The sequence below is a fragment of the Chamaea fasciata genome, unplaced genomic scaffold, assembly GCF_029207755.1.
Source record: "Chamaea fasciata isolate MVZ Bird 193981 ecotype frontalis unplaced genomic scaffold, bChaFas1.0.hap1 SCAF_9, whole genome shotgun sequence".
NCBI lineage: Eukaryota > Metazoa > Chordata > Aves > Passeriformes > Sylviidae > Chamaea > Chamaea fasciata.
The window spans coordinates 30,032,806-30,054,472 of NW_027094094.1; the positions used below are offsets into that span (position 1 = coordinate 30,032,806).

Below are 21,667 nucleotides of genomic sequence, written 5' to 3' on the forward strand. Positions count from 1 at the left end.
TTAGAGAGCAGAACACTGGCAGCAAAAAACACTTCTTAAAAATCTAAACTGCTGACAATTTATACTAGTCCTTTAATGTCATTTTTGGATTATTTTCTCCCATAAAAAGGATTAAATATTGTACCTGCATCCAGCCTCAAACACATTCATACCAATTTCTATCCCTCATTTGAAAGCAGGCCTGTACAACTCTCTCCTTATTTTCATTTCTTGATAACCAGCAAAATCCTTTCCTTTTTCTTTCATCTTTCACTGATCATGTCACCTGACGTGATTATATCACTGATCTGTAATCTCTTCCACTGACTGTAATTTTTAACAAACCTTCAATCTTACCATTGTCCTGCTTGACATCAGAGTGAGAAAAAACACACAAAATTCAGACAGGCAGAATACCAAAGATCATAACATCGCCTACAAACCGGCAGTATCCCTCTGCCCTGCTACCAGCCCTTTTTTTTTTTTTCCCAGTGGCAAAAGATAAGCATCTAACTAAAACACAGAAAAACTGGCAGCGACTGACACCCCTGAGGGTATTACCAGACAGGCACTGCGGCTGCCACACAGACCACACCAGAACTTGGGAGGGAAATAACCAAATTTGAATGAGTCTAAATATAGATCTCCTGCAGCTTCCTTCCAGACACATACCATGCATAAAGCACTGGCAAACAGCATATTCCTGATTTCTCTCCGACAAGTGAAAGGCTACCCCAGCTGCCACGGCACCGCAGCTGGCGGGCAGGAGGTCAGAGAGGCGGCGCAGGGCTGCAGGGCTGCAGGGCTGCAGGGCTGCAGGGCTGCAGCCCCGGCCAGGGCAGCAACGCCTCTGGCTGCTCTGGGGACACACCGACCCGAGCGGGGCGACCTCCCTCCCGCGGCACGCTGCTCCTCCAGCAACGACAACGCCGCCTACTAACACCAAGGCTGGAAAGCTAGAAAGGCTAGAAAGTTTTTTGGGGGGATTGGAACTTCCCAGTTTACCTTAAACGGCTTTGTCTGAGCTGAGAGAAGAAGCTTAGGCTTACCAGGCGACGCTAGCGCTTTCTATGTAAACCCAACCCACACTTGACCTATTTTCTGCTGTTCTGAGCGCACAGTCACAATTTACCTCATTCAAACCCGGCAGCTGCTGGGCCGCATCTGAACCAGTTAAGTCAAGCTTGAAGGCACAACCCTGACCCCTAAAGCAGAAACAAAGTCGAGGCGAGGTCAGCCCTACTGACACGTGCACAGAGGCACGGCCACCCGGGGAAAGCAGGGACGGGCAGCGACGCCGGCCCTGCGTGCAGGGGCCGGGACAGACGACAGGGATAACTCATCCCCACCCAGCCAGGGGCTCCGAATGCGCTGTTCCAAGGACAAATGTTTATAGATATTTCAGACCGCAAACATTTAAAGATTAGGGGTTATTTTCAGTGTGTGACAGCAACGACTACGTTTCTGTAAGTAGGAAGTTAAAATTACAAGGGGAAAAAAAAAAGACGAGGAATACAAATTTAGTGATTTTCCAACTGTCAGTAAAGTTAACATTTGTCAGGAAAAGCTATCAACGATTTTTCTGCTGCTCCCCACTCTTCCCTATGCATAATACTTCTCCCCACACACTCCTACTCCCTTCCTCATTTTATCTCAAGAGTTGAAACTGATTTTAAAATTTTAATTATCAGGTTTGAGAATCAGGGGCTCAGGGCTACATACACTTCTCCAAGTCCTGATTTCAGGCTGGATGATGCATCATTACACTGATTTGTTCAATTCTGGAAGCATAACTGATACTCTAACATTAGAAACATAAATATACGGGGGAAAAAAATCTGACTTGTAGTCTAATATTCTCCATGATTTTAACTTACTAACACAAAAATCAAAAGAGGTATTTGCCTTCCTATAAAACTAATCAATACCACAGGTGAAATGGTGTAAAACTTACATTTTACAAGTCAGTAGCTTATTCTTCTGTCTGTAGATGACAATCTCGTATAGGAAGGGAGAGGGGAAATCAGAACAGCATAAACATCCAGCAGGAAAGCAGGCAAGAACCAAAGGATAAGCAAAACCAAACCTGGGCTAGACAAATATTGTCAATAACCGGCCTAAATACTGTTCCAGTGACATCTACAATAGTCTCGCACTTTTGAAAATAGAGATTTAAAAAGCAGATGACCCTCATGCTCACAAATTACGTTACTCTCTCTCTGAGCAGCTAGGACAATCTGGGTCAGAGAAGCAAAGTCTTTCCCCAAAGTCAGGTATCTTTTAGCATCTTTGACTTCCCAAAAAAAGTGGCTCCTATCCACAAAACAGAGGGCTTTCAGCTTCCACCTAGAACACCGCGGTGATCATTTGTACTACTTACATTCTCCACATTCAGACAAATAAAGGTCAAATGAACTGTACTACTCCATGTCCACCTTCTCTCTCATTTTGATGACACAGCCACACATTTGCTTTTCTTTCATTTTCCACTGAATCACATTTCCTTCCGCTTCCTCACGGCAGACTCCACATATTTATCACCACCATCTCAGCAATATGCAACTTGTACTAATTTTTTCTCATTGTAAGAGAAACAGGGAGGAAGTACTGGCCTAAGCCACTCAGTCATGAGGTGATACTGGAACAAGCCTTTGAGTCACTGAGCAACTCATTGCCACAATGGGAAAAGAAACCTCAAAGTGCAGACATTTCTCTGAAGCAAGCAATTAGCAGAGTGAAGTTGATGCGAACAAGGAGACTTGCTAAGCAAGTAGATTGAAGAAATCTCTTTTGTACACAGATACTAAAATTTCAAGTGAGAACCAGACACCCAGTGAATCGTGAACAGCTTTCAGAAGGCATTCAACAAGACCCAAATCACATCAGCTGAACGACAAGCTGTATGGATGAAGGTGTCTTTGAGCAAAAAAGAAAGTACATTCTGTTGATCGCTAGCTGTCTGCACTAGCGGGCTGCTAGAAAGGCGCTCTAATGCAACCAGGAATCAAGCCAAGACGTGGGGCCTGCTCAGACACAGAGCGCTTTACAACAGACACATCTCCCACCGCGAGGGACAGCTGAGGTTATCTGTGGCAGCTGGAAGGCTGGGCCCACCCCCACAGAAGATGACTGACCAGACAACCATCTCCTAGCTCACGGCAGTCACCTCCACTGAGTCTTTCAGCAGCTGAGTTACTCAGCAATACAACATTCCTTGGTGAGACTACAGGTAACTGAGAGCTTACCGAAGTGACAAGCAAAGGCCGCCCAATCCAGCTCTGCAGAAGGAAACTGCAGAAAACTGTCCAATACGTCTGATGACAGATCCTGGAATCAGCACCACCTCCTAGAGATATCCATCGGTGTGTGTCACTCTTGGGATGACTTCCTGCTCTGGAATTTGAACTACCACCAGCTCAGACTGCCAACAGTAATCACACAGCTATCCTCAACCCTATTGACCAAACAGGAACTCTGGAAACACGTAACTTTCCAGCTCCTTTTCTCTATAACTCATGAGGATTATGGAAAGAAAACAAATCCCGACAAACAATAAAAATATTTTAACTTTCTCTTTTGTAAGGCAGAAAGAATACATCATATACCATCCAAATGTTCTCGAAAGCCAGCATGTTTTAGCCCACTGAATTACATTAATGTTTTATTTTCAAGTGGCTTTCAGGGATTTATTTGATAATGTGTTTATTAGAACACAAATACATGCGTGTTGGCCCATATGCTGGTATTATGAAAGTAGATAAAAATAAAACTCATTTTTAAAAGTACCACTGTATTTGCAGAGAACTTTTTAAAGTTAATTTTGAATAGGATTTAAGGCAGCACTGTCTTTTTTTCTTTTTCTGCAGAGAGCTCCGTTATGACCTGTTGAAGTAATTTTAGAAATTTTCCCTATAAATAACAGATCTGACCAGCTGGAACATATATCACGCTGGATTAACACTACAGCTCTCTGCAACTCTGGAGAAAGCCATGGATATACCTTTTATAGAACTGATGAATAACGGTCTTGCAAAGAGGAAAGATTAAATTGCTCATCAGAAAACAGGGATGTTTCAGTTATTGCTGCAGTAAATTCCCTGGGGTAAACTTAGGAAAGTCATTCAGAATTTAAAACTGATACAATGATCTTCTATTTCACAATATTTTTTTTCATAGATAAATCTCCTAGCATGCAGAACCAAAAAATTCCTATTGAAGACATAATTCAAAACTGAACTACATCACTTGAGGAAGAAAAAAAAAAAGAAAAGAAGAAAAAAGCTCAAGCCTGTCAAGCACCATAATTTAGCCACCAAGTGTTATGCATTCTGAAACCTGCTTTAACCTGATTTTATCTGCTGTATACCAAAATGGTGTGACTTGGTGATAAGAAGACAAGGGAAGCAAAGAAAACATTCAAATGGGGTAAAACCCCTGCCTGAATGCTTGAAATATAACTTCTAAACTGCATGCTTAATATTCACAACTAAAAATCACAAAAAATGTAATCACTAGTGAGATGCACAGAAATTACCATGATTCAAACTCACTTGCTCAGCAAAAAAAACACTAAAATACCACCCTCAGTAATACCAGCAGATACACTCAAGTAGAAGAGGTTACATAGGAAGAATGGGAATAGTTCATTTTAATTCCATTCAAAAGACAGGAAACGTTTGCTAGACTGAAGGGGGATGTCAGTATTTATAAACAATAGTAGTAAAAAGACTTTATAACTGTAATTACTAGTATACTGTTAAAAAAAATAATGCTCTGTACATCAAGACCTCCACAAGCCCTTAGTAAAGTTATTGCAATCTCTAAGAAAACACAAGATTCACACTTGGTTTTAATTTTAAAAACTCAAGTTTGTATAAAATTACTTGAGTTTCTTCCCAGATGTCTGGCCTGGAAAAAGTATCAGATACACAGAGCTGGAATTACTATAGCTCTCAACCTCTACTAACTGTAGCTTGCTGAAGGTTGTGGAGTAGTTCCCGTGAAGCAGTAGCCCCAGACTACAAAAGATTACTTCTATTAGTGTAATTTCAAAAATACATTCTGTAAGAAAAGGTCTGGAGTGGCAGCCAGAACAAAGGGACATTGTATCCAAGGGAGGAACAAAAGCAAACAAACCCATGAGCACCTCAGCAAATGAGCTATTGTGTTCACCACGTCAAGATAAGGCTTAATTTGGGTAAGAACACATGGAACTCAAGCTTCCCCCTACCTGAAATGCGGGAGTGCTTACTCTCTTCCTGCTCTGGGTACAGACTCCCATGCAACACTGCAGAGTTTACTTGCATTCACACTTCTGGGATTCCTAAAGCACCACGGATTCCCAATCCCAACAAAGAGCAACTTGGGAAACCAAGAACACGGGCAAAGCAGCAGCTGGTTATAACGTGAAACAGACTTCTCTAGGAGCTGACCTGGAGTCTGGATTACAGAAGAAAGGATGGCCAAGACCACCACGGAATAAAAATACTTTAAACTTTCGTTTTTAGATGAAATGGAAATCAATATTCAGCAATAGATGAAATGGAAATTTTAAGGACACAGAACCAAGAATAAGGCTTCCTTCACTCAGTACTGAGTGATATTTTCCATGGATTTTTACTGGTGAAAAAGCAATCACTTGTGATCAAACACAGGAAATTTTTACCCAGAAACACTGGGTAGATTTTTAAACTCAGTAATCCCAAGCATGGCTTTTCAAAAGTACCAAAATACTTCAGTAAAACGATTTGATATTCACCTTCAAAAAAGAGGCAGGCTTTGTTCCATCTCTTCCATTCTGAAATCCAAGCTTTTAATTACTTAAATACCACCTCTTAGAGTAGGATTAATGAAATCAAATCATTGAACTGACTGGTTTTTCGGAAATTGTACGAAGAATATGACACAGGAAGGAAAACTGTTTTCCTACGGATTTGAGGGTCATTTGCATTGTAGTAACCTCAGCTTCTTCCAAGGGCCTCGCAACTCCTTCCCCCTTCCTCCTCGTGTACCTTCCCACAGCTTCAGCAGTTCCACCTGAACTCCCTCCCACCTGGAGGAGCCACGCTATTTGTGGCAGCTTCGTCACCTTCCTGCTGACTGATGGCCTCCCCTCCACGCTGCTCGCTTCCCTAAGCCTTGGCAGATCTGAACAACTCCACTCCTGAGTCAAACCTTGCTGAGAGAGACAAAAAAAAAGTGACTGAAGCCCTTACTTCTTAACAGATCAAGGTAAAACAGAAAAGTGCCATTTTATTCCACCTCTTCGGAGAAAACAGAGCGAGTTCTCTCAAACAAGAAGCTCTTTTTCAAAGAGAAGCACAAATAGAGGCTCAGGGCAGATGATGTACATGTCCCTCTGACTCTACAAATGGAGGGTGCCAATCCCTCCTCCCTCATTCCTCTCCTTTTGTGAGCACTCTGATGAAACTCTTCTGTCCTGCACATGTTACTGGGAGTGAGGACTGGTGTGACTCATCTGACCCACTTCTCCTGGACGCAGTTTTTTGCTTCCCCACATGTTGGAGCCGTACACTTCAACTCAGATGTGTCAGTAACATGCTGTTTAGACCATCGCTCTTTACAAGGCTGCCAGGGAAGCCAGCTGGACTCCTTATGGGTGGTCCAGAGACATGGGAAAGAATCGAGACAGTTCTTCAGCACAACACTGAGAGGAGTTAAAGATGCACAAAGCTGCGTGTGCCTGGGCTGCCCGTGGAGGAACCGAAAGCAGGAGGGGAGCACACGGGTTCTGTGGCCGGCACCCAGAACTGCCGAGCTGCTTCTGGCAACCTCAAAGGGTGGGACCAACCCCAAAAGCTCCTGCCTGCCTCCTCAGTGGAGGTACGAGTTTATGGGAAAAACAATTTTCGGCTGCAGTAGTTATTTTTAAGCCTGAAGCTTAAAGTAAAAGAAGTCTGAAAGATGAGTGCACATATAATTATGGGGTGCTTAAAATACAGACAGAAAAATACTATTTTATCCCTGTTTCAAGATGTTTAAAGATTTTTTTATGTGCACATGTCATTACTACACAAGCCCAGCTTACTTGCTCTTACAAGCAAACAAGTCATGGAACCCAAAGGCATCCAGGTCTGAAATATCCAAAGTCTGCCCACAATGAACAGAAAAGCAGACCGGTGGAGCTGCCCATGGCCCTTCACTCAAGTCCTTCTTTATGGCATAAATGACCTGAATTTGTAACAGACCAAGATAAGTGTCTATTAGGTCCTATATCTGATGTACCTACTTCATGACTAGTGAGAATGTTTATTATTTCAACAATCTTTAAGGCGTGTTAGACATTTGACCTGCCAGCTTTCAGACGTGCCACACACATTTAGAAAAAGAGCAAAGTACAGGTGCCTATCACTGTTCATGCAACACCTCCCACGGGGGATTTCTCATTGCCCTATCTTTACATCTGCAACCTTCAACACAGAGATAGATAGGCAGACTGTACCATTCTGAAACACTAAAGCAACCAGGCCTGTCTTCCAGAAAAAGAAAAAAGTTTTGAAGGAGAGTGTAAGGCCTGAAGAGACATTTCACCATAAACCTTCATTCTTAGCAAGACTTTTTTTTTTTTTTTTTTTGAACCAAATAAGCAAGAGGACTTTTTAAAGACTGTGCACCCTTCTTGCCACTTTCCTCCCTGAGTGGTAAAATATCCTTTGTAGGAAGTTTAATGATTGTGAAGAAACTTCATTTGAATTCTGACCTGACTCCACTGTGCACATTTGCTCCAGTGCTGTGTGCTCAGAAATCCTTTGGAAATACATTATCACACACGCACGGTATGTAGATATTTGGAAGTATATAATCAATCATGCACCCTTGCTCTGCCCGACCCAGACACACAGCTGAAATGCACTCAGTGCTTCAGGCAGAGTCTTTCCAGATCTTTCCACAAGCGTATTTTACTGTGAAAAAAACCACAATATAAACCACTTTTTGTTATTCTTCATTTGCTTGTCCGAATTATAATGCAGTTGACTCCAGCTGCTTCAGCCAGCAACAGCAGAATCACACACTTCAGCCCAACAATGTCCTTGATGGGCACTGCCAAACACCACCCAGACAAAAACACCACTCTGATGAGGTCACGCATACCATATGCTGGGCTTTAATGCTTCACATCCCCATCTACAGTCCTTCAAGTAAACGACAGTGCTTAAACAAATTAAGGCATGATTAGCTTTGCTGCTGCCTAACTTAATAAGTGTATCACAAAACAGACACACATAGATGTCACAGAACAGTACAAATAACTTATTACAGAAAACCACTTCTGCTTAAAGTATTTGATTTAGGTCACACTTGTGTGTATAGACTTAACTGCAATTTTTCCTTAAAACAGCTTTCTGGAAGAAGTGTTCATTTGCAGACTGTAGCAAGAGCTTTTATTAAGCCCATTACGCTTGTGAATTTTTAAACACAGAACATACATGATATATTATGAATGCTAAGTGGAGTTCACATTAAGGACCTAACCTACATGTCCATTTCAAGACTACACTTCCTACAGATACTAATTTGACATTAAAAATGCACGTCATAAACTTTATGTCTATTATTTCCTACATAGGACAGATTTTTCATTCCATTGCTGAGCAAAGTGCCACAACAAACGTTCACATCTGCTTTATCCTCAAGATCCCCTCGTCACCACCATAAAAAGAACTACATGACTAAATGGTCCGACCATCCCAGATTAATGAATGAGTCACTCAGTCACACACAAGTTTCACATAGAGAATAATACAGTTTACATCCTCCATGAAGCAACACAGATAAAAGCCACCGGAAACACGTTGTAGGTTGGTGTTTAGGGCACCACACATACAAAATCCAAGCACTTTCTAAAGAGAAGGGCAGGATTCTAAGCAGTACACACATAAGGGAAAAGAAGAATCACATGCACGTTCAGCAGTAAAGAACAAGTTCACTGCCAAGTGTTATAGTTGGTACAGCAAACCTTGTGAAGACATGGAAGTGGGCTCATATAATGCAGCTGCATACCCTACTTTTAATAACGATATTCATCTAGCCCTTAGCAAGGTCACCGAATCTCTTAACAACTGAAACATTTATTTATGCAAAGAGCAGACATGGCATGGGAATGCATGGGTCACGATTCCCCAGAAGTCCTGCCAAAGTCTCTTTAATCTTGTTCTGGAAGAACCACTTCTGGTAACGACAGTAATTTAGTTCTTTGCCTACTCAAACTTTGTTTTTCCTGCCAAGTCTGAAAGGATGCCAAGTGTGCTGTTTTCTTTGCTTTGAGCAGTTGTCACCTTTACACTAGACAGCAGCACCTTATTCATGAAGCCTTTTGGCCTAATAGTTGTGAAACACCACTGTTTCTTGAGCAGAACTGATGTGAGCAGAATTTGTACCAAATACTCGTCTGCTGCCCATTACCAGCATTGTGAGTCTATGTAACGATGGGAAAAACTAGTCAGTAGTTAAGAATTGTAACTGTAGTGAAATGGAGTATTCCCACACAAATTCAAACTTTGTTTGTTTTGGCAGGAAGATACTGGAATTTTAGGCTCTAACAGCAAAATGCAATAAAAAAGTGTTTAGGTCACCATGGTCTCTAAGGACTTCATATTGAAAATGTGCAGCCATGAGAGCTTAAACAAAAAACTAAACACGTTTCAGAAGACTTAAAGTTAACTCATCCCCGCAAAGAATGATTCCTCAGTTCTGTGTTCTGCTCACAAGCAGATCAATGCTATTCCAAACTAAACAAGGGAGCAAAACTGCCATTTTTTTGCAAAGTAGGTAGTAACAAGAAGCTTACCAAAGACTTATCTAGGACCTGGTATTATGGCAAAGAGAAGGGAGGCCAAAGAAAAGAGAGGTCTTTCAGAAAAAAAAACATACCAGTACAAACTACCCTACATTAAGTGACTAATGGCTAGGAATGTGATTTCCAGCGTTAACAAAAAACAGCACGCAAAAGGAATAGAAACAATCCTCCCACTTCAGGTAACTCTGAGCAGAAAGTAAGTCTGAGTAATAAAGCTAATATTTCTGTCTAACATCCTGTTATTACATATAGTTTCTGTTCTCTTGAAGACATTATCATTCAGTAAAGCTCTTATCTGTACAATTAACTTGTAAAACTCGGCACTGAGATATTGCTAGCCCAGCAGAGACATTCCTATGAAAAACATTTCTCAAGCTTTTTATAATCAAATAAAGAAATCTTTGCACTATTCATCAGTGAGCACAATGCCGTTTTATGCTACTACACTCAATATCCAAGCAATATCCAGTTAAAACGCAAATTCCGGGCGCCTTAGTACCTAGAGGAAGGAGCGAACTTCTTGTCATGTTAAAAGAAACAATTTAAGTATCTTCTCACCAAACCACTCAAGCTGGATACAGATCAACAGCCTCCATCTCAGGTTTCAATAGGTAAGTATTTGCTCCATGAGAGGAGGAAACAGAATTGCCCTCCATGTGTCAAAAAGCGAGGCCCCAACGGGCAGGGAGAGCAAGCTTATCTCCGGAACTATTTTTGACAAGCTACTGCTTTGTGGCAGTTTTCAGTGAATATCTCCTTAAGAAGTGAAGTGGTGAACACTGCTAATTTCAGTATTACCGATCAAGACAGCATGAAGCCAGCTGTTCATATTTTTAAAAAATGATACATTCAACCTGAATGCACCTTCCCAAAATAAGGTGCTTCCAAGTCTAATGCTCTATCAGTTAATATTCTTGGAAGGGCCTAAAACGCATAGAACATCGCTATGTCACTGCCTGGCAGTAGCACTGTTTAACAAAGGCAGTCCTCCTACGTTCAGTTTGCTTTGTTCAGATCAGAAATGATCCACTGCCAAGAGGAGATTGATCACTGTGACTGGAATGAGCATTATCAGACACATGATCTTGACAGATTTCAGGCAAAGGACAGACACCAGCACCAGTATTTGCTCTGTAAAATGAATCTGGAAGATTGCGGCTGGACTCTGAGGGCGAATTTACACTCCACGGCTCAGCTGATTTAAGAGGTCGCTGCTGCCAAAGGAGGATATCCCACTCTGTGTTGCGTCATCCTGACCCCCTCCGTGGAGGAAGCCACGGCACTGGATGCACCCTGGGCTAATCCAGCTCAGCTCATCACCATCACAGGCTTTTCCCCCGCGCAGAGCCCCCCCTCCCGTGCTGGAAAATCAAGGCTGTGCTGGTTCAGAGGACTGCAGGCGCTAGCGTGGGGTCTGATAGGGGAACTGCTGTCTACAGCAGAGCCAAGCCGCTCCAGCAGCTCGAGTCATAACATGTAACCTCACCCTGATGAGAAACCTTCAACTCGTTTGGCTTCCCTACCACAGACACACAAAAGCACCAGTCCTTCCATGAACTGAACCTCCCTCTCCTTTCCCTAGGATTCTCTCTCAGTCACTCTCTTTTTCTAGCTCTGTATTTGGCATTGGGGAAAAAAAAAAAAACCCATCTTGGTGAAGCAGGAGGGAAGAAGGGGTGTCAGGACAAAATTACACAGCATTTATTCAGGGCCATCTGTTATTCCAAGCCTCTAAGTACTATTTCTTATAAACTAAGATGAAGTAAGATATATTTTATCACCACAGTGTACCATCCAAGCCATAAGGAAGAATTTATGGCTACTGTAATTGCAATCAGTTCAGCACAAGTCGAAGTATCAAGCATTTTTCTATTTGTCATAGAAGAGACTTTTAGACCTTCTTCTGAAGCAGCAAGGGGGAATCACTAATTCTCTTGTTCTTTAAATACACACACATTAATATATTAATGTGTTTCTAATTAATGGAGAGGCATTAAAATCAAGGATACTGGAAATTTTAGCAGGCTTAAAAACAACAGTAAGAAAAGTGTTTATTTTTTAAGAAACTAACATTTTCTGCTATTCATTTTCCTAGTGAACCAAAAATCAGTAAATGGAATATCACTGTAATCATGCAAAGACCTGGAAATGAAAGCTTCAGAAGAAGGGATACTATCTTCTATCTGCTCTACAGTTAATGGCACTGGTTACCCTTTAAATGGGTCAGGTATTTTAACTGAAGGTGCTACAGTAATATCCGTGGCACAGTAGTCCTTGATATGATCAGATTAACTAGAATCATATACAGTACCCAATAAAATCTTTCACAAAACAAGTAACAATCTCTGCCAATAACCAATAGGAAATTGTTCCTGCAACACAGAACTTGAACATAAAATGCACTTAAACAGTAGCAAAATCACGGGTTTTAAAGAAGTTAAATGTATAGTACTTATACACAAGTCAAATTTCTTACCTGATAGGGCTGAAAGGCACTATCTTCAGTTATGAAATCCAGCTGCTTGTCCACAAGGAATTCTACTGCAGTAATTGAATTGTATACACTTTTTCCAACCAAGGGCTTGAATGTCTATTAAGGAAAAAACAGAACATCAGGCAACAGAAAAAACCCTTCAGCACATCAACCCCCCAAAACTGTATAAATACTGATGCAGTCTTCCATCAAAATAAGCTAAAACAGAACAACAGTTACTAGTTATAAAAGAAAGGAGGATTTTGTGTTCTGTCATTTTTTTCCTTTGTGCCGTTGGTGGAAAACCAGCTAGAAAAGAGAACTACACCATACATTCCTTCTTTCCCTCACTGTGCTTGAGCAAGATTGTTTACCACAGAAGCTCAAAGTACAGGAGCACCATTCCATCCTAAACACACAGCTCAGCCCGCAGATCCTCTCTCCCCGCCTGCAGGACCAGCTAGCACAGCAGTGATTATACTAAGGACAGCTCAAGTGGAATCAGACTGCAGAGAAATCCCTCCCCCCCCTTCCTGTTCTGAAATCGTTCACCTTGCCTCAAGTCAACCAGCTCATTTCCCTGCCCATCTCTGAACTGTTCTGACTCTGCTCCTGCCGCCCCCGCAGCCGCTCCTCCCTGCAGCAACCGGCTGCTCCAGCACAACGCCTCCCGAGCTCCCAGCACCAGGCACGGGCATTTCACAGCACGGCCGGCAGCTTTCCTCCTTCACCCCGGGGGCTGCGAAAGCAACAAGGCGCTGACCACCCTCGCTGCCGGAGGAAGCGAGAAAACCCCCAGCCCTGCTGCAAAGCCAGGCGCAGGGAGAGGGAAGCAGGGAGCCAGAGGCTCCGCTATACCCTTGTACAGTCTTTGCCCAAAGGCCCTGCCCTCACCCAGGCGCAGCAGGATGCAGCAGGCAACCGGGGAGGGCACCATGACTCCAGAGGATGTCCCCTGAGAGGGGACAAGCAGGCGGTCCCCTTCCCTGCTGGCTGGGTTTCCTGGAACAGCAGCAGCACGAGGAGAGCGTGCCTGAGTGGGGATGTACCTACTGGGGATGAGTCAGGTGAAAAGGAAATCCCAGCGGATGGAGGGGAGAGAAATGCTGCTCTGAGGACAGACAGGAACAGCAAGAGGAAGGCATCGGTGAACAAAAGAAATGACTGGCAGAAAGAACATCCAGGATGCAAGGGGAAAAAAACATGGAGGGACAGAAAAAAATAAGAGGAAAGTTATTTTACAGGACGAAAAAAATAGTAATGAGGGAAAACAGGAAAAGAAAAAAGCCCTTTGAGACCGATTCTAAATTTAAAATGCAGGAGAAAAAGACAAAGAGGAGAAATAAGGGCAGGTCAAACCACATGGAGCACTGTGCAAACGCTACAGCAACATCTGTAAAATGCTGCTATCACAGCTCACATGCAACGTCCCGCAGCAACAGACCCCAAGTACTTACAAGGGGAAGGCAGGATCACCACGACCTATTTACACATGGGGAAACTGAGGCACAAAGCAATCCCATAACCTGCCAAAAGCCACTAAGCAGGGCAGCAGCAGAGCCAGTGACCTGCCCTCAGCCAGTCTGCAGGCAGCCAGTAAGAGAGCACTCAAGGTTTTATCAGGCTTCATTACCTACTTTCAAAGGTGTTGCCTCGCGATTAGGCTAAATATAACCCAAGTGTCTCTGGAGCTTCAGCTTTGGCACTTACTAAACAAATGAGAGAATACTGCATGGGAGATACATTATACTTTCTAATAAATCTATCAAACTCCACAAATGCTCCGACTGAATGCACAGCATTCTTGTTTCCATTTAATTTAAGGTTTCACTTCAGCTGCTACTCTTTCTCAGACAAGGAAGGAAAAAAGCCAAACCTATCCACCAGTCAGCCATCTCTACAATAGGGAACTAGACGAAAGGGCTGGAGGAGCAAGAATATATGATAATATTCCAACTACAGAGTCCAAATAGTAAATAATTATTTAACCTCCAATAGCTAAGAAAGGACCTTTGCTCTTGCAACACTTTCCTATAATGGATCTTGTATTGCTAATGGTTAAGAGGGTGGAGTTCACATCATCAAATTGCAAAGTGTTGAGTGTATAAACTCAACAAGCAACAAACTTTTCTTTGAGAAAGCCAGTGCTGCAGTCTCTCACCTCCTCATCTGCCCCCATGTCTGCCCTCAGACTGTTCTACTTTTTCCACACTGCCTTCTTTCTAACTTTCTGCGCTATTATTTAGGTCAAGAAATGAGTTTCTGACTACAAACAACAGGACATACCACATCATTAGCTGAAACGAAACTGTGTGGAATGTGGCTTGCAGTTATCCTTCAGGATTCAGACAACACTACAGATTAAGGTACATGTGAGCCACTGGTTTATCTTCCTACTGGTATTAAAAGAACTAGTTCCAAATATAGATCTGTGTGTGTGATTATTCTGAGAGGGGAGACGTAATGCCTTCTCCCTTACTTTCATAGATCTATGCCTCTAGACAGGTCAACGCCCCCAAAATACTCATGTGGAGGATGCAGGCTATCCTACACGCACAGAAGAAAAATATGTAAATAAATAAAGCAAAACCATGCCATGTCACATGCCTATGTGGATAGCTGCTCAGAACTTGGGATTTTTCAGACACTATTAAAAAACATTCCCACTATCAAAGAACAACAAAACGCCACCCTTAAGTAAACGCCTTCTTGGAAAAGCGAAGTCCAGATTCCATCAGTTTCACGAGATAAGCAGGCCACCAAGGAGATGCCCAACCTGGGACAGGTTAGGGATTTGAACAATTTTAAATGGAAGACACAACCAAATTTCACACTACATATCACACATGCACAAAGAAAGCCAGACTAAGGGCATAGCAGGCAAGAGTCAGCTATTAGAGGTAAGCATGTGAGGCATGGAAATAGATACAAGAAGGTCCAACGAGCTCCTTGCAGATTTTCAAAGGAAAAATTCATTGCAGATACTTCCTCTTTCCATTCCCTAAATGCAGGACGACTTTAAGGACAACCAAGCATACTGGCAGAAACCAAGAAAAACTGAACCTCTGCAAATTAAAATCTCCCTTTCAAACCCGTAGCTTGTAAAAGGAAGCTTTATATATTAACCCAATTCCCCAAAGACCACAATTAAGCAAAGGACTCAAACACTCAATTCTAAGTGACATCTGGCTTTACCACTATACTAACTGACTGCTTAAAAAAAAAAGAAAATCCCACTTTTTCCCCCACCAGATTTCCCTGCCTAGCCGATGGGAGCTCCATGAACACACACACACACACACACACACACTCTCTTTGGCTGCTTTGCTAGCAAGTTCCCTGATGCTGAATAAAGTATTTCTTACTCTGCCCCCTCACCATGATTTTACCCCAGCTCATGCCAGAAATAACCTGCCTACAAGAGACAGCTGCCACAGCACTGAATCTGAGAACCGAATTCTGGACTTTCTGGAAATTCAAATAATTTTTTAGGAGACATAAATTATCATCACTTCCCAGCAAATAATTCAACAGCACTCACCAAACACCAATACAACAGATTACTCAGTAACTGCCTTTTCTACTGCCCAAGAACACAAGTCATCTCTTTATTTATCTTCCCCGAACCCCCACAGCAATCGCAGGACCCACTTTCCCAGGGAAGCAGCAGTGAGCAAGCACGTAGCACATTGTTACCTCTGCCCAGTGCAGTTACGCAGCTGGAGCGGCGGTAATCTGCCTCCAGCATGCGAGCAGGCAGTTCCCTGGCACCGGCCCGGCCTCCAGGAGCCGCCGCACCTCGACTGCTGCAGCCCAGGCGCTGCCAGGCTGTGACACCCAGAAGGCTCAATGCAGCAAATGCTCGGGTTACAGCTGAGCTCGCAGCTGCTGCCCGGCTCATCCCGCACGTACCACTGCCTCAGCTGCCTCGCTGGAGCTCACAGCCTGGTTAGCTGGGCACCGTGCCTCAAGCCAGCTCCCCACACCACCAAAGCACATCCTACTATGCACACAGGACCACACTGACCCTTTTTTAAAAAATCTTTCGAGAGAAATTTATGCCGTAAATCAAACAGACTTTTAAAGAATTAATAATTTAATTTAGAAAGCTATTCTTACACTGAGACACCTACATTCTATACTTCTTCCTCTTTAAAGCACAAAACCTGAAAAGATCATTTCAAGCTAATTTTGACGTGCTATTCAGTAAACTTTTCCACATATTGTTCTCTAGCCTTGCTGTTTAGTCTGCAATAGCGCAAGCACCGGCACCTTTTCATTATGACACTTAATCATTCAAAATAGCTGAAGCTCTCTTCCAACGCGTTTGTTGCCATGGTTTGTACTCAAAGGCAGAATTACCAAGTGGAAAAGAGCGGACAATCAGTAAAGCAGATCTGACGTTAGAACCGAGCACGGGGTTTCCTCATTCGCGGACTACCCTGCCTGCAATCCCTACGGAAGCGCCCGTTTCCAGCCAGGGCGTTATTCCGGGCGGAACTCCGGCAGACCTTCGCCGGGGGGAGCAGAAGGAAGTACCGGTCGGGACGCGGGGGGAAGGCAGCGCCAGCCGGGCCCGCTGCCCGCCGGAGCCGCCGCACGGCGGGGCGCACCAACGGCCCCCGGCTGTTCCAACGGCGGGGTCCGCGCCGTTAACGGCCGGCACCGAGTGCTGCCGCCGCCGCACCCGCCTCAACGGCACGAACTTAACCCAAGAACGGAAACAAAACCCCACAGAACCTCGATTTTTTTTTTTCCTGAACTCCCTTTCTCCCGTTTCCGAGGGGCGCAGGCCGCCGCGCGCTCCTCGGCGGGCGCAGGAGGTGCCCGGTACTCACGCCGTCCCGGGGTCGCCGCGCTCTCGGCCCCGCCGGGCCGCGCACAAAGCCGCCGCCGGCCGCGTGCCGCGCCGCGCGCGCCCCCGCGGGAGCCCGTTCGTCACGTGCGCCGCTCCGCGCTCCGCGGGGATAGGACGGAGCGGGGCTCGGCGCCGCCACAGCCCCGCGGGCCGGGGGCGCGGCCCGTTCCGCCTCGGCGGCCTCGGAGGGCAAACAAAGGCGCCCGGCGCAAAGTTGAAGCGTCCGCGCGGGGACGCATCCCGCGGGGGCGCCCCCCGCCCCCTCGAACCACAGCGGGGGATCGTCGCCCTCCCCCCGCCCCGTCGGCCGATACGCACCTCGTCCGCCCGCCCGGCCCGCGGGACCTCCGCGCCCGCCTCCGCCTTTGAACTCACAAGGAAAATGGTTCTCGCCGCGCCGCTTCCGGGTCGGGCCGGGCGGCCGTGCCGGGGGCGGAGACTGCGGGGCCGGAGGAGGAGGAGGAGGCGGCGGGGAGGGAGAGGAGGAGGACGACGGCTCTCCGCCCGCCCTTTGTGGGGCCGGCGGGGACTAGCGCGCAGCTGTGCGCTCTGCGGAGGGCCCGGCGCGTCCCCGCTGCTGGGTCATGGCGCGCTGCCGATGCCGCCGCTTACATAAGGCGGGCGCGCAGTGCGCGGTGCCGGGGCGGGAGGAGCCGGGCGGGGAAGCACCGAGGGAAGCGTCGGGCGAGGAGAGCGCGCCGGGGGAAGAGGTGGCGCTCGGCAGGCGCGGCCCGCGGCCACGTCCCGCGGGGGCGGAGTCCCGGGACACGTGTGGCCGTGCTCGGGAGCGCGGCCGAGGCACCGGGAGCCTCCTGCTGCCGCTGCTCCGCGCCACAACCGCCAACTTCGTTTACAGCCTCAGTGCTTCCTGCCCCCGCGAAGCCGGGCCCGGCCTTGGAAAGCTGTTCTCTTTCCCTCCCGCGGGTGGGCTTTGGAAAGTTAGCAAGCGAGGGCTGCGGCTAGTCCACATTCGACCGAGGGGAAAAAAAAAAGAAAGTAATAAAAAGGAAGGGCGGGTCAGGCATGAGCTCAGGGCCTGGTTTGGGTCCAGGAGCAGAGGGCGGTGGGCGGCTCCGCGCCCCCCTGCGCCGCCAGACCCAAAGCCTGCGCCGAGAGCACACAGTGCTCAGCGGGGACTCAGCCCCGGAACTGATGGAACACTTCTCGAGCACGATTTTCTCATTTTTAATACATAACCTATTTTCTCCTCCCCCCCCCAAAAAAAACCCCCAAAACCAAGTACGTGTTTTCCCACTTTCCAACACAACTTAATGTCACAAAATAGTTGTTTACAGTTCACATGGAAACTTCAACTGAATAGTCCAAAGGGAAAAAGTTCAGGGGACACTTTGTAGTGAGAAAATGGTTTCCAGAGAGAAATTTAGCAAAAACACCTGTAAATATACTCCTTGAGCTTAGCTCACATACACAAACATGGATAGTAAGAAAAAAACGAAAAAATAATCACAAGGGAGGTTGCGATAGAGACATTTGTTTTCCCCAAACCCTTTAAACATAAACAGCTGTACATTTTTCACTTCATGGAAAAAATACAAGGCGTGTCATTTGCCAAGAAAGTCTGAGAATAATGGGAAATCAATGCATGACTACATCTCTGTTCTCATCCTGAATTATTCCAAATGATGTAAGCTTAAAGGTGTACTGGAATGCTATAACATACTAAGCTCTGAAATAAAACACTTAGGTACAGCTAAACGTTAAAGTTGAACTGGAAGGCTCTCTACCCACCACATGCTCTTCTCCAGCAAACTGGTTTTCTTCCATTAACAGTTTGTGACACTGCATGCACACAAGCAAGGGCAGGAACACTTGTACATGGCGTTGGTACGCTGCCCGGCCTATGCTCAAACCACATTACTGCAAGACTCCTGGATTTTGCTTGGAAAGGACATCAGCAGAGGCAGTTTATTGTATTGATTTTCCTTTTTAAGTGGTCTTCCATCCTGGCTGGCTCAAGGCAGCTGAGCAGCCTTATATGGCAGCAAGGCTGCGGGAGACAGCAGTGCCTGGAGCAGCCTCCATCTATTCCTGACCACCCAGACTGGACAGTTGCTCCTCTGGTTTCTGGCGCCCACGCCACAGCCCCTCACCAGATCCACTCAGGGCTCACCACCAGCAGAACACGGCTCACTGACCTGTGTGATTCCCCCAAAACACACCTCCTGCCCCATCCATGCTATGGTAGGGCTGCACTGCCTTATGTCCTGAGAAAAAATTAAACATCTTGGTGACACCGTTCTGACCTGATTTCCTTTCACTTCCTTTTTCTCCACACCACCTCTCACTGGGTAGGGGGGAATAACACCTCAATCGCTTTCACCAGTACCGAGAGAGGTCCTGCAGTAGCAAAGACTGAAATGCAACCTTATTCCAGGTTTGGGGATGCAGTTTGCAATACTGTTCCCTCTTTAGAGCGGAACTGTGCCTTGTTATCTGTCACCCAGTGGCAACAGAGCCACTTGTTAGGTGAGTAGGACAGTCTTTCACAGAGGCCTCATCACCTCTAAAAAATAAAACTTGACGTCTCAGTAACAGCTGACACAAGAAAATATCTTGGAACTCAGACTTTGCCAAGTAATCAATAAGCAAAGTATTTTTTCCAAACTTAATTCTGTATTTGTAAGATCTTCAATTTAACTTTTAAAGTACATCTTCTATTACCTCCAAGAAGTACTGAGCATCCCAAAGGTATACTACTTCCACCATCAAATTCCCACCTTTGTCATACATTTATAGGTTTTGTTTTACCATTTCTCTTAAGAGCCCAGACACCTAATAGCTATTTCAGGAAGGGCAAACAGATGAAAAACAGCTATTACAGAGCACAACATAGCTCATGCTACTTCTGAACTAATGGTGCTGTGATAGCTGGGTGGTATGTAGTGCAACTGTCAAAACAGGCAATCCTTAATAATATCCAAGACACACACTATTAAAATACAAATCACAAGATGGTCTGGAGGACAGGCAAGTTTGTCCGTTTGGACAAAGCTTTATTAATAGACTGAAACTTAGTAACAAAGAATATTAATACCCAGCCCTGCACCACCAATTCATCACCACAGAGGGATTTTGCTAAAAATTCTCAAATTGCACCAGCTATGCATGGAATACTAACTCAGCAACTCAATTTCCAAGAGTTTCACTTAAAGACATCCTCAGGAAAAAATCCACTAACTGGTAAAACACCTTGTGGAAGTAAAAAAAAACCCAAACACCTATGAAGTTGCTACTAGTACAATTGTTACTGTTAAGTAGATTAAGGCAACATAAAGTGACATTTACATCATTACTACTTACAAAATTTACTACAATGTGTATGTGAATGTTCTTAACAAAACACAAGTTTGCCATGTAAGGGTACTAAACAATTTTTAAATAAGAATTTTAAAAATTAGCGTCTATCCAAGCCCGCTTTTGACATCTGCAAAATACTACATTTTAAAAAGGCTTATTTAGTAGTCACATTATTTTAGCACTGTTTTCCACTACTGTTTGCTTCTTCTCACAATTGGGCCTGAACTCTGTCAAACAAGCCATACTATAAGCTTGCAGAACAGAGCTGCCTTTGTTCTTTGGCACTGCCAGTCCCCTATGGAATCAGGCAGCACACTGAACTGCACTCGACAAACAATCCCTGACCTTCAATTACTGCCTTGGCTCACTGCCACAGGATACATGTATTACTGGTAACACAGCGTGCCCTATTTTGCAGATAATCGCTAGAACTACAGATAATCATGAAAATCAACGGAAAAACGCAAACATTCCCTTCCTAAAATCGCGGCTGTAACTTCCCCGGTGCTCTGCAGCACAGCCCAGGCTCAGGCCACGCATGTGAGGATAGCAATACTGCAGGTTTTGTATTTTTAGTGACCGCATGAAAAATTCCAGGTGGCGGATGGCTTCGCCGTCCTCCGCTGGAGCTTTTCAGTTTGTTTTTTGTTTGCTTTGAGGCGGAAGGCACGCCGGGTTGTGCTGGCACAGTTGTGCAAGAGCTGCTCTTTTTTTTTTTTTTCCCCCCTGCTATTTTTCCCCTTTAGGAGCCTGGCAGGTTTTCCAGCGGAGCGGCGCTGGCGGAGCAGGCAGGGGCCGGTGGCAGCTGCAGCCCTTGCACTTGCGGGCTGGCCGGCGGCCAACGCCCGGGCCCTTTGCCACCGCCCTGGGGGGAGCCGCGGCCACCGGGAATGCCGCACCGGCACCGGGGAAGCGACGGCGCACATGGATCGGCCCTTCTGCTGTGACCTGCTTTCGTTTCTTGCAGGCAGCGAACCCCTTGAACTGCAAACCGAGCTCCTTCACGCCGAGCCAGAGAAACCCACGTGCGCAGCGCTGCGGGCCAGGAAAGAGCGCATGCAAATATTGCAAATGAGTAAATATTTAAACTTTAAAACAAATGAAGGTTACTTAAATCAGTCTTCAGCATTTAAATTATCCTTTTTTTTTTTTTTTTTTTTTTTTTTTTTACTTATCTTCTTCCTGTCTGTGCTGCTCCACATTTGCTTAGCAAGCAAAACTG

General features: G+C 45.2%; 1 protein-coding gene across 3 annotated transcripts in view; it reads right to left on the minus strand.

The window, feature by feature from the left end:
• The window catches only part of JMJD1C (jumonji domain containing 1C), a 158,348-nt gene that overhangs the window by 44,780 nt on the left and 91,901 nt on the right, over window positions 1-21,667 (minus strand). For 2 of the 3 annotated variants that reach the window (XM_066191689.1, XM_066191690.1), the window contains exon 3: window positions 12,273-12,386. In XM_066191689.1, coding sequence (XP_066047786.1) covers window positions 12,273-12,386 — 114 coding nt within the window. Of the gene's footprint in view, window positions 1-12,272; window positions 12,387-17,445; window positions 17,512-21,667 lie in introns of those variants that run through there. The other variant, XM_066191691.1, reaches the window with a different exon arrangement.